General features: G+C 40.8%; 1 protein-coding gene across 1 annotated transcript in view; it reads right to left on the bottom strand.

Moving 5' to 3' along the window:
• Positions 1-10,670, bottom strand: part of KIAA1217 — a 240,377-nt gene extending 229,707 nt beyond the window's left edge. The window contains exon 1 of the mRNA XM_083823616.1: positions 9,169-10,670. Within this exon, the coding sequence (XP_083679742.1) occupies positions 9,169-9,388 (220 nt within the window). The 5' untranslated portion in view covers positions 9,389-10,670. The remainder of the gene's footprint in view (positions 1-9,168) is intronic.
• Between the last annotated feature and the right edge of the window lie 2,093 nt (positions 10,671-12,763).

The raw sequence follows: 12,763 nt of genomic DNA, 5'->3' as shown, positions 1-12,763 counted from the left end.
GGCACTACACAGACATTACCATGTTCTCAAACCTGGGAGTATCAGACTCAAGATGAATGTTTCCTATATCAGGACACAACCACAGCCTGTGTCAGCAGGAGATGGCTATCATAAAACACACATTCCTCAATAATAGCACAACATTGTCTGTTCTTAAATATCTAGATATTAATACTCTGCATATGTCCACACAGCTAGCTGTGCATTCCAGATGTTTTAACTTTCCATGTATTTGCAGCTTTGCTTTTTTTTTTTTTCCTTTTAAAACAGCATTAATAACTGCCTCTTTTTATTTATTTATTTATTTTCAGAGGGAGAAAAGGGGGAAATCATGGATAGGCCCTGGGTCTTTCCCCTTTCCTTAAAAGGAACAATAATCCTGGGTCACCACTTATGCCATAAATGCTTTAGTGATCAGAAGAAGGCCAAAGAAAAGATCAAACCATTACTTACTGGGAAACGACAGCTTTTAACAAATGGCATGGAGAAAGCAGAATTTTGAATATCTTTCTCAACTCAGACTTCACTAAGAGAGTCAGCTGTGATCATGTGTCGTTCGTAATTAATACCAGGGACAAAATCTAAATGGAGAAGGAATAAAACAGAAAGTAATCTGGGTCTCATTAATCTCATCCTAGGGCATCCAAGAACTAACTGATGATTTTTTTCTTTCTTAATATTTACCTGAATTCACTCAAGATGAGTGAAATACCAGAAGACTGGAGAAGGGCCAATGTTGTGCCTACTCTTAAAACAAGATAAATGATTTAGGAATTAAGGTTAGTTTGGGGGAATCATCTTTCCCAGTAGGGAAAAAAAAGAACAAAACTTTAAAAAGCCAGAACCTGTTAAATGTCTAGAAGATTTTAAAGATGATTAAAATGTAGCAAAAATACATAGCAAAAATGTACCCAGAAGTTAATCAGAAATTTAAAAAATTACTATGGCACTGTTTAAAAAAAAAGAAAGGTGGGGGGGAGAAGTACTTACATAGGGATTTACAGTTATCTATGTGCACAAAATGTAATATAATCCTTCAACTCCACTTAGGGATGGAAAACCACATCCAGATTTGAAAATCACATTTCAGAGGAAATATGGACTAACCAGAGAGACTCTGGAGTGTAACAATGAGACTCTTCAGGATATTGGTTACGCTGATATTTCTATCAGTTTCGCTATTCACACTATGGATACCAAGGCCTGTTTTCATGAGCAAACTTCCCAGGGTCCTCACAGATTGCTCAAAAAGCAAATTTCTGGGAAAGATCGTATGAAAGAAATACAAACTTGTTCCAGGTTGAATGCTTTAATTGAAAGGAAATTTACATCTCCCAGAGAAACTGATCTAAAAATTTCTAATGGTCAACTACAGCAGTAGTGATGCTTGGGTGTTCCTACCATACCGCAACCTCTCTAAGCCAAAGTCTGTTCTACAGTATGATTTGGGTTTTCACATCATTTTTCAAACCCATGTAATTGGGCCACAAATAACACTGGGAAATAGGATTAAAGAAAATTCAATCCTCTCATCACATAATTAGCAGGCAACAATAACAACAAAGAATAGGAATTTACTTTCTTGTCTAGAAGAATAGCACAACCCATCCATTAAAAAGAAACAGACAAACATACCAAGTACAAGGGATACTTTGCTCTTGTGAGACCCCACCTAGAGTGCTGCATTCAGCTCTGGGGCTCCCAGCACAAGAAGGACATGGACATATTAGAACGAGTCCAGAGGAGGGTCACGAGGATGATCAGAGGGCACCTCTTCTATGAAGACAGGCTGAGGGAGCTGGGGCTGTTCAGCCTGGAGAAGAGAAGGCCTCAGGGAGACCTTATAGTGGCCTGGCAGTACCTAAAAGTGGCTACAGAAAAGCTGGGGAGGGACTCTTTTTCAGGAGGTGTAGTGATAGAACAAGGTGGAATGGTTTTAAACTAAAAGAGGGTAGATTTAGGTAAGACATTAGGAAGAAATTCTTTACAATGAGGATGGTGAGGCACTGGCACAGGTTGCCTAGAGAAGCTATGGACGCCCCATCCCTGGAGGTGTTCAAGGCCAAGCTGGATGGGGCTTCGAGAAACCTGGTCTGGTGGGAGGTGTCCCTGCCCATGGCAGGGGGTTGGAACTGGATGATCTTTAAGGTCCCTTCCAACCCAAACCATTCTATAATTCTATGATATTAAATACCTGGGTGTTGCTATTTCTGTCACATATACATGATGTTCTATCCACTTCCAAACAAGAAACTCTCAACTGTAGAACAATTCCTGTCTTGTATGACAATATAATTCTTTGCATTTGTATGACAGTACAAATAAACTTGTTAAAATTGAACTCACAAGTAACACTTTAGTATACTAGACTATCCACAGTGATAAATAAATGCAGAAACCTGAAAGCTACTGTTTCAGTTCAAAACTCTAGCTCTTGTTTTGATAACAGGACACAATTAAAAATCATACAAGTTGTATTTGTACCATCAGTTCTGAAAAGAAAAATAAGTATTTTGCAGAAACAACCAGACTAGAGAGGTTTTCAGCAGTTGGGAATAATATTTTTAGGCTTTCTCATCCAAGTTTTGCAAAATTATTCCAGATGTAAAAGGTACTGTTTGACTGGCATCTACTGAAACCTCTAATACCAAAATACTATGGTTCATATTCAACCATGACATATAAATCTTAAACCATGATAAATTTTGCATATACATAAAAAGTTATACACTCTATATGAAATATACACTTACACCCTATGCATGACTAAGTGATAATGATATGGAACATGGATATGTTAATCATGTACTTTCAGGTACCTCCAATCTGTGCTACCTATTCATCTCCCTAACAATTTATTTTAAACTTGAAAACTACTGGCTGATTCCAGAGAGACACAATTTAAAGAAAAATCAGTCTTTACAGAAATTATTCCTATTTCTTCCCAAAATTGTAGTCTCGGCAAAATTCCCTTGTCTAGATGGTTTAAGGTCTTCCAGAGTTGTGGAAGGTTTTTGGTGGCTTTCCCCCACATTCCATATTACTAGCCCTTATAGAATAAGAAACAGAAGATCGTGAGCTTCCCAAGGGAATGCATAATGATCTATTTCCGATTCTGACAGGTCCCAAAGGAAGAGATTTCAAGGTGGATACACTTTTGCAATTGAAAAATAGTTCCATAAGCAGTGCAACTACTGTAACCTGGTTTCCACTGCACATTTTTTTAGGTGATTGACTACTGACTTTGTAAACTGAATTATACTTAGATTGCAGTGTGCATTCAGCTTCAAAATGTTTCCATCAGAATTCATGCAATCTCCTCCACAAGTCTGAATTTTGCTTCTCTGGTGAATTGTCCAAGTTGTGAGCTACAACCCAAACTTTTACCTGGGGTATGGCTTTCATGAGGTCTCACCCATACATGAATTCTCTGACGGGTAAGAAGACTTGAGCATGTACTGCAGATTTTCCCTGAACATGATATTAATCAGGTCTTCCTTCTCCACCCACCAGCAATTTTCAAAAAATTATAGAAAAATATAGAGGTGCAGTATTTGACAGGTGCAGGACACAGTATCCTATACAGCATACAGTGTATACAGTATATCACAGAAAAGCAGTATTTTTGAGACACTTACCTTTCCATCGTAATTGCACAAATTCATATAATAGCTAAAAAGGTTACTGATGAAGGACTGACTGCCAGAGTGTTTTGACATGACCAATTTTTTGCAAGAAATCATGCTTAAAAAAAAAAAAAGCTAAAGTATACTTAATGTTTGGGTCTGAGTCATAACCTCACAGCAAATAAGAACAGAAATTGTCCCATCATTCCTTACCTAAACAAATGTACAGACATTCAGTTTTCAATATCCATAACTCCAGTTTATATACTGCATAATCTTAATTGAAAGAAAACATGTTCTGTTGCCCTATTCATCCTCCAGGTGAAGTCATACATCAATGGCTATGGAAATAAATGTACATCGGCAATGAAAGTATGTTCACTGCCTCATAACTGATCCCTGTTTCTACAGTGCAATTTTAAATTCCAAGAGGTATTTTAATAATGTTCTTTTCCAGCTTGAGAAGTTTTTATCAAGATTTCTTTTCTATTTTGATATCAAAGGGTGCATAATATTTCGTTCATTTCTTATACTAATATACTGAAATGAAATTATACATCTTATTGATTTGCAAAGCTGTATGTCTCAAGCTTGAAATTTTGAACAATTAGCCATATTAGGATACACGCATCTGATACCAATCCTAGTTTCATTACAGCTTTTCAGACTACTGTACAAGACAGTAAAATTTCTGATTTTTTTTCTTTTCTTTTTTTTTTTTTTTTTTTTTAAGATTGCAGTATAACTATGCATTTTACAAGCAGAAAAATATGTGCTGGCAGTAAAAAAGACAGCTACCATTAAATTTGTGAGATAATGAACAATTGTATATACAAGTACTTATAAGATCTGGGTTTTCTTTCTTTATGAATATTAAACAGTTGCAGAGGAAACAAAAATACTGTAGGCTAAATAAAAACATTCCTTGCTTTGCTATTCTTTTAATAATGAAGTTCCTTGGAAGGCTAACCCCTAATCTTACATGTGTTCTGGATTTGTAGGTACATCTCTGTCAGGAAATGCTGTGAAATGGAAGTTCCTGAGAGATAAAGTCCTTGGCCTTAAAAATTCCATAGATGTTACTTGAATGTCAGAGAGTATAATATCCAAACTTTGCCCATGATTTAATATCTCTTCACTTAAAAACCATAACAAGCTTTGAGATAATTAGTAATACACATACGGGTTATATAGTCACTATTGGAGTTTGTCATAAAAATATAATGGGAAAGCCATAATTAATTCCACTTTTTATGGTGCTGTTATTGCTTGTTTTGCATGAAGAGCCCATAGATATGAATACCAAGATATCCCCAAAGTCCTTTCACCCCTATCTAATAACTAGGGATGGGACAAAACAGTTTTGTCTAGTTTTGGGTTCAGCTGAACATGAAATACCAAGAGTTTTACTCTAAATGTTGCATTCCGATGACCATAGTCTGCAAATTAAATAACACAGAAAGAACAAGGAAGGAAAATCTAATGGAAGAAAATGGAGTGAAAAATAAAGCAAAGTGAAACAATGTGAAGCCAAATAATAATAAAAAATAAATAAATAAAAATCAAAGCTCAATAATATAGGACAGAGAAAGGAAATTGAAAAGACAGTCGATAGTATAGTCTGCTTTTCTCGGAGGAAAGTATGGGTGACAGAAATCCATAGAGCTCCTCTATCAGCAATGTATCCCAGAGGTGAAAAAAAAACATATTTTAATTGATTCAGTCTCGGAACAGAGAATGAAGTGTGAAAGGTTTACGTATCTCCACTTTCTCTTCAAACCAAAAACCTGGACAGCAGTGGGCTGCGTTCCCCCAGCCCCCAGCTCCAGAGAGGTCATTGCTGCTGCTGGCGTGAAAGAAAAGAGCCAAGCACCTGACCTCCAGGAGGGTGGGCAGCTACGAGCTTTGCTTGGCCATGTCCAGGGTGGAGCAGAGCCCTGCACAGTGGCTGCCAGTGTGGGGACAGAGTGGAAGGAAACTAAGCAGAAGGTGTTAAGAGAAAAGCTAGAATAGGAAAGAGAGGTAGGGCAATGGTTGCTGTTTCTGGGAAGAGATGTCCCTCGGCAGCAGTGACTGCCACACCTTCAGGACTGTTTTCCTCCTGTACTGGGCAAAGGGAAATGACAGCCTAGCTCTCCTGGGTGCCACACAGCAATGGGGGATGGCTGTACTGCACCCCTCCATCCTACTGCACATCCATGAACTCCTCAACAGATGCTGAGCTTACATTCAGGGTGTGGACCTGGGGTCCGTATACCACCTGCTTGTCTGACCTTGGTCTGATGACCAAGCAATAAATGTTGTATCCCTCACTACTGTGGTAAAGCAGGTAAATATTTGTGAAATGTTCTCACAACAGACCCTATAAATTAAGAATCTTATTCTACTCCTGCTGCCTTTTTTTTTTTTTTTTTTAATTTTGAGATGAGAAGCAGGCATCCACAGAAATTATGGTCAACGAAGTTCATTAAATTCAGGAGAAGAGCGACGGATAAGTAAAAGGTGACCTTCTCGAGTCCTTTGCATCAGGCGGTACTTATGCAACAAAAGCACAGCTGATGCTGACTTCAGTTGCCGTTGCGTGTGTTCAGCATTGCAGGTCAGACCCATGGTTTCAGCCTTACACCCAGAAACTAAACCAAAAGACAAATCCACACAGCCAGCATTCACCTGTAAACATTAACGCGTTACGTCCACCATGCAGAGCTCTGTGGCAGAGGCAGAAATAAATCCACTCCAGCCTTTAATGGCTTTAATTATAATGCCTTTTCTCTCTGCCTCTATCTGCCTCACCGCCTATCCAATCCAACTTATCTATTGAGCACAACTCATCCCTTGCACAATGCAATGCAGGGATCCTGCAGAAAAAATAAACAAACCTCAACATATAATCACAGTTAAAAGGAACCATCATGCCTTACAGTCCCATTTAAATTGTAAGCATGGTTTTGGACTTCCTACCTGTTGAGCACTTAGCTTTGCTGGACAGCTGTCTGTTGACACCGCTCAGGCACGTTATCTCTTTGGTTTTAATTTAAGAGGTTCAAGGAAACCCTAAATGCCACCGTGCCAGGCTCACTGGTCCGGCAGTCACAGGTTGCTGTCCCACAGGGAGCAGGATTAGAAGGGGTAGCAGGCACACAGGGTCACGAGGTTTCACCGTTGTGAAAAAAATGAAGGTCCAGTCAAGCAGGTCCCCCTCTTCCATGTCAGCTTGTCCAGAACCCTGTATCCCACCTGACAGAGCCTCCTGACATTTCCCTATGCCAGCCCCCCTGATCCACCTGCTCCTAAAATCTGGGCCTCTGCCATCCGTGCTCTTCGAAGCCCCAATTCTCCTCCCATCTGAGCTCTCAGCCTCCCCTCCCCATGTCCCCAGTTTCAGCCATCGTATTCAGCCCACACCTGCCCCCCAGCACCTCTCTCATTTCCCCACATTATCTCTACAAGACCACACAAACGCCCTTTGGTCGCTACTCACACGTTCCTGCAGCACTCAGCATCACCTCCAGGGTGCTGCCCCGTGGCTCCTGTACCCTTCCCTGTTTCTTTTGGCTTCTGCCAAGGCTGCCACCATCCAGCTCTGCACCCGCTTCACGCTGAACAGCATATTTCCCATCACTTTTGCCCATGCTTTGGCTCCATTTGGGGCCAGTTGCAGCTTCAGAGATAAGCCCCACACTCTGTCTTTCCACCTCCCTTGTAACACTTTGGCAGTATCAATATTTGTTCTTCGACATCTCTTGCAAAAACAACTCACAGCAACATCTTGCCTAATGTACACAAATCATCAAAATGCACAGAGGCAGTACATTACAGGGTTTAATTCATGCTCCAGAAAACAGTAAGCTTAATGCCATAAATACTAACAGAACATTCCAGGTTGCAGTGTTACTGATAACCACTAGGTTTTTCTTCAGGAGAAATCCCACCTAAAACACGGAGAGTGAGAGCAACCCTTGCTGTTAGTTGCAGAGCATTAGATAGCCCAAAAGCATTTAAATGAAATGAGTAAAAGCAGGCCCCAGGAGCTCCATAAAAATCACATCCCTTAAAAGGGCACGCTTGCTATTCAGTAAATCCTACATAACTTTCTTTTCTCAAGGCACTGAGCAAAAGAGATAACACAAAGGGGACAAACCGCTTTTTCAAGCCCTTTAATGTGGTGAAAACCATAAGCCTACTGTTACAGGGTTTTCCAGGGAAGTTTTCAAATTTTATAAAACTTGACTGGGAAACATCATTTACCAAAGCATCAATAAATATTTGGATACCAGGACGTACAAAATTGTACATCTGCTTTTTTTGAAATTAATGTTTTACTTTCTTGTATACATCACAAGTTCAAAAATGGGTTTCCACATTACATCGCTAAACAATCAAGACGGTCTCTGAGCGAGACCAGAAGTTTAAGCCCTCCCACCTCCAGTTTTTCTATTTGCTCTCTTCTGCCTTTAATAAAGTGCTTCAGACCCAGTTTCCTTTGTAGAAACAAACAGATCATCCATCTCCCTGAGTAAGATTAGGTGTCATCACTTCTCCCTTCTTTGAGAAATAATAAAAGTCATACTGCAGAGAAAAAAAAAGAAAAAAGAAAAAAAGAAAAAAAAGGATCTTTTAAAGCTTATTCAGCCAGGAACAGAAACTGTAACCTTGGATGCCATATGTGTGAAATGAAAATACACAGTTTCAAGTTACAGAGGTCTGTGATTTACTCTTTCTCTTCCTATGGATTTAGGATAGAAAGGGCAATAATTTCTTGAAAATCCCCCCAAAAATACTTCTTGTTCATATTTAAATACCAAATCTATTAAAAGCCCAATTATAATACTACTATTTTAATTCCTAATATTATGGAAACTTATTTTTCACCCTGCAGATTAAATGGCTACTTTTCAATGCAGTTCTAAGGAGTAATGTCACCAAAACTAAGTTAAAGAGGCAATGTGAATGTTCCTGCAGCCTATTGCTTAGCTGATAACTGAGAGTAGATCATAATCTTATATTATCCTCCACATTTGCTTGCACTCTAAAAGCACATAAGCCTTTTGAAATACACTTGATCTGTTCAGTTTTTGTACGAGAAATCTACTCACAGCTGCCTTATTAGGACCTACAGACAGGAGTTTTCCTTGCAACACTGAATCAGAGTCTGCAACTGCACTGGTGTGCATTTTCCTGTGTTATTTAATCTTTCTGACACTTGTTCAGATTTACAAATTATCATTTCAAATAAAGCTTCACAACACAGGGTCAGATTTAGGCTGTAAAACATTGTGATTTATCACTTTTATAGACAAACATTTTTAGCTTGTGTACAGCACCTAAACACAAACAAACAACAAAAATGTTTTGAGTCCTTTTATTTCCAAAACAAATGCTTTATGTACTATAATCTGCCAGTTAGAACCAACATGCAGACACACACACACACATGCACGCACAAACAATTGTAAAACAATTGATGTTTGGGGTTTATTAAAAAGCCAGTAATTGCAAATCCATTTAATTATTCATTTTACAGTGTGAAATAAATGGTTACCTTTCAGAAAAGGAGCTCTCCGTGGCACGAGCACTTCTGTGATTTCCACCTGCTCTTGCTGATGCTGTTTAACCAGGTTTCCTTCACTGCCAGCTCTCAAAATCTTTTCACCTAAACTAATTTTTCGCGACCGGCTGTTAAAATCTTCTTTCCGAGACGTAGGTGATTTAGGAGCCGTATTACCTGGTAAAGGTCGAGCCAAGCGAGAGGGTTTGGACATTCTGACTCTGCAGGAATTTACCTGCTCCAAAAAGCAAATTCTAAAAATCCTTCCCCCAGCGCAGAGGCTGGGGAGCCGGCGCGTGCAGTTGCAGCTGGGTTTGAAGCGGCGTGCTGCCAGTTCGATCAGTTTTAAACAACAGGCACGGACGGGGTGGTCACACAGCCCACATCTCCCAGACCTGTGGAATGTAAATGCCTGCGAGGGGAGAGCAGGCGAGGCTGCTCCAGCGCGTGCCCTGGGGAGCAGATGCTCTTCCAGGGGCTGCCAAGGCTGCGGCGTGCAGGGGCGAGGAGCCGCTGGCGATGCCCCACCTACCCAGGTGCACCGGGAAACGCCACCCAGGCACGGGGGCACCTCTGCACCCCGGGACCCCCCTGCATTCCTCCCCCAGCTGCCTCTCCTTCCAACAAATGCTTCCTTGTGTCAGCAGCTTGCTTCATCGTAACACCAAAATTGCACCGCTTAAGCGCTATATGGTAGAAGCCTGGTACCAAGGGTATGTTTCTTTGAGTTAGGGATGGCACGAGATTAAATTGGTTTAAATGAGGCATGTTCTCCCACTGTTGTGTTTTCCACTTCACCAAAATAAATGAAGGATTGACAGCAAATATCACCTCTTATGGAAAAAATTGGCCTAAATCCCTCATTATTAACCTGCATCGCTTACACCATTGCCTAGGAAAGAACACTGCTCAGAGTATTGCCCACCGTACTTTTTCTTTCTTTCACTGAAATATATGTACCTACAGAAAGTCTGGCCTCTTGCATACTACAGATAACTGTGTTCTTTACTGCCTCTCCAAAGAAATAACTCCTGACCTCAGGCTACATTATTTCAAACCTCAGTTCCTGGGTGCTTTCCTTTGAAAACGCCTAGACAAAACCTCCCAAACTTTCTCTGGCAGTCCCATGCTTGTGAATGGTGCCAAGTCTCAGAGTATTTGGATGCACAAAAAGAAAATTCCACTCACCGTAATTTTGCAAACAACTTCCAAAGGGGAAAGAAAAAAATACAAACACAAAACACAACAGAAGAGTGTAAGCCAAAGAAAACATCACAGCTACAGTTACAGTAAAATCTTCACACTGCATTTTAAAATGTATTCCTCAATATCCCAGGCAACCAGTACGCTATGCCAAAAACAGAGTGCAAGGGACCATATTATTTCAGGGCTGGAACGAACACGCAAATCAATACTACCAGAGCTAAAATACTAATAGTTATTTAGCAGAAATGCTTATCAAGCAAAAAGACAGGAAAACATGACTAAATTATTACAGACATTCCTCATTTTCTGAGACGGTAATTGTGCAATGCAGTCAAATTTTTGCATGCTATTTCCATATATTTTTTCAAGAGTCCCACATTGAAGAGGTAATTGTTTATGCTTCCTGTATAAAGCATATTGTCTATTGCTTTGCTGCCCCATCAAGTATGGTACAGATTAAGTGCTATATAGCAAGCCTTGCCATCATATTGATAACATTCTGTGTATTGTTTTATTAAGATATCTCTGAGCGGAAAGACTTTGGTACTCTAAAAGGGACCTGACAGACCAGAGAGGAACTCTGGGCTGATTAGCAGTGTGCACGCAGCAGGTCATACAGAAGAGCAAAGAAGCAGCGATGAAACAAGGGCACAAATGGAGAGTTAATCGCACGACTGGAGTGAGAAATGAGTGAAGAAGACAGAGAAAAAGTGAAGAGCCAGTGAGTGTGTGAGAACTCAGCTGCACTGAACCTAAGAAGTGCTGTCACTCCCTCCACAGACCCCAGACTGTTTTGCAAACAGAGCTATTTTGAAGATCTTCCACTCTGATATCTTTATCAAATGCAAATACTTTATGCTTAGAAGAGTTTTAAAGAAGTTATAATAAGGCTTCTGACACTGCGCACATATACATGCATGTATATATATATATATATTAATTCTCCCAAGCACAGGACAATTGCAATGTAAAATCCAGCTCTGAGTGACACCATAAACAAAGGTGGCTTGATTTTAGAATCAATACTGTTCATGCAAAATCCTACTGAAATCACTGCACACTGCAGCCTAACTGAGCACCCTTGGCACAAACAGGGTGCTCTTGGCAGCAGCAGCCTTCTCTGTGAAGCAGGAGCCTATCCATACAGTCACCTTACCCATAACCTTAATTTAATTTCTAAGTGAAATTAGGACATCATGAATTCAAATTTTTCCTAAGGCTTTCTACACAGCAACAAGAACTAGGTTTGGGAAAAGGGAAACATCCATCTGCCTCTGACAGGAAAAGTGTGGGCCCCAAGTCTTGTCCACTTGGATATCAAGGTGACTCCAGTGCACTGTGAGGCAAGCAGCAGCGAATTGACCAACGTGTGCCTCTGACACAGAAGAAGCTCCCAGTCTCAAAGCAGAGATACAGCTATGCAGAAATTGGGCAATTCAGACGTTGTTCCTCAAACAAGGAACTCCCAGAATACTCTGGCCGGTCAAAGACTAGGTTTTCCAGTAATATTATTGTACCTCAAGAGCATCCAGTTGCCTAATGGTAGTGCGGCCTGTGAGGAGAGGCTGGGAGAGCTGGGACTGTTCAGCCTGCAGGAGAGAAGGCTCAGGGGGGTCCTATCCTTGTGTGTAGTTACCTGATGGGGGATAAAAAGTAGCTGGAGCCAGACCCTTTCCAGTTGTGCCCAGCAACAGGACAAGAAGGAATGGGATCTAACCGAAATACAAGACGTTTCACTTAAGAAAAAGCTTTCCTGTGGCACAGGCCGCACACAGCGGTGGCAGAGTTTCTGTCCTTGGATGGGTCCAACACCCAGCCAGGCATGGCCCTGAGCAACATGCTGGAGGGCGGACTGGCAGATCTCAGAGGTGCCTTCCCGTACCATGAGTCTGTATTGCCAAAAAACATTCAGAGCCTATTTATAATCTATTTTATAATTTTAAATCTCTCTGGCAGGAGATGCCCAACCTTCTTTCTCCGGTGTCCTAGCAATTAAAGTGTCCCGTGCCTGATTTCCCCTCTGAGGAATATGCTTCCTTTCTGGTCATTACTCTCTTTTAGCATTTTATAGTTTGTGGCACAGTGTTCTCAAAGAAGGTCTTGTTTGTTTGTTTTATAGGCCCTTAGCTGTGAAGTCGGTGATTTCAGCTATGAGCATCTATACTTCAGGCCTCTCAAAAACAACAACAAAAAGCGCATGCCAAAATATAAGCCCGTGTTGCACAGCTGATTGCATTTCAGGTTGGATCTAGGCACAGTGAATCACTTCACTCATGGGACAAAGTAGCATGAGAGCATGTGGCCCAGGGGTGCTGCCAACTCCCCATCACCCTCACTCCACCTGCCAAAGTCCCCCCACCAGGCTCCCCCGAAGACCTGGGCT

This window comes from Anser anser, assembly GCF_964211835.1.
Source record: "Anser anser genome assembly, chromosome: 2".
NCBI lineage: Eukaryota > Metazoa > Chordata > Aves > Anseriformes > Anatidae > Anser > Anser anser.
The sequence above is the reverse complement of the archived record's forward strand: the minus strand, read 5'-3'. Positions and strand labels throughout refer to the sequence as shown.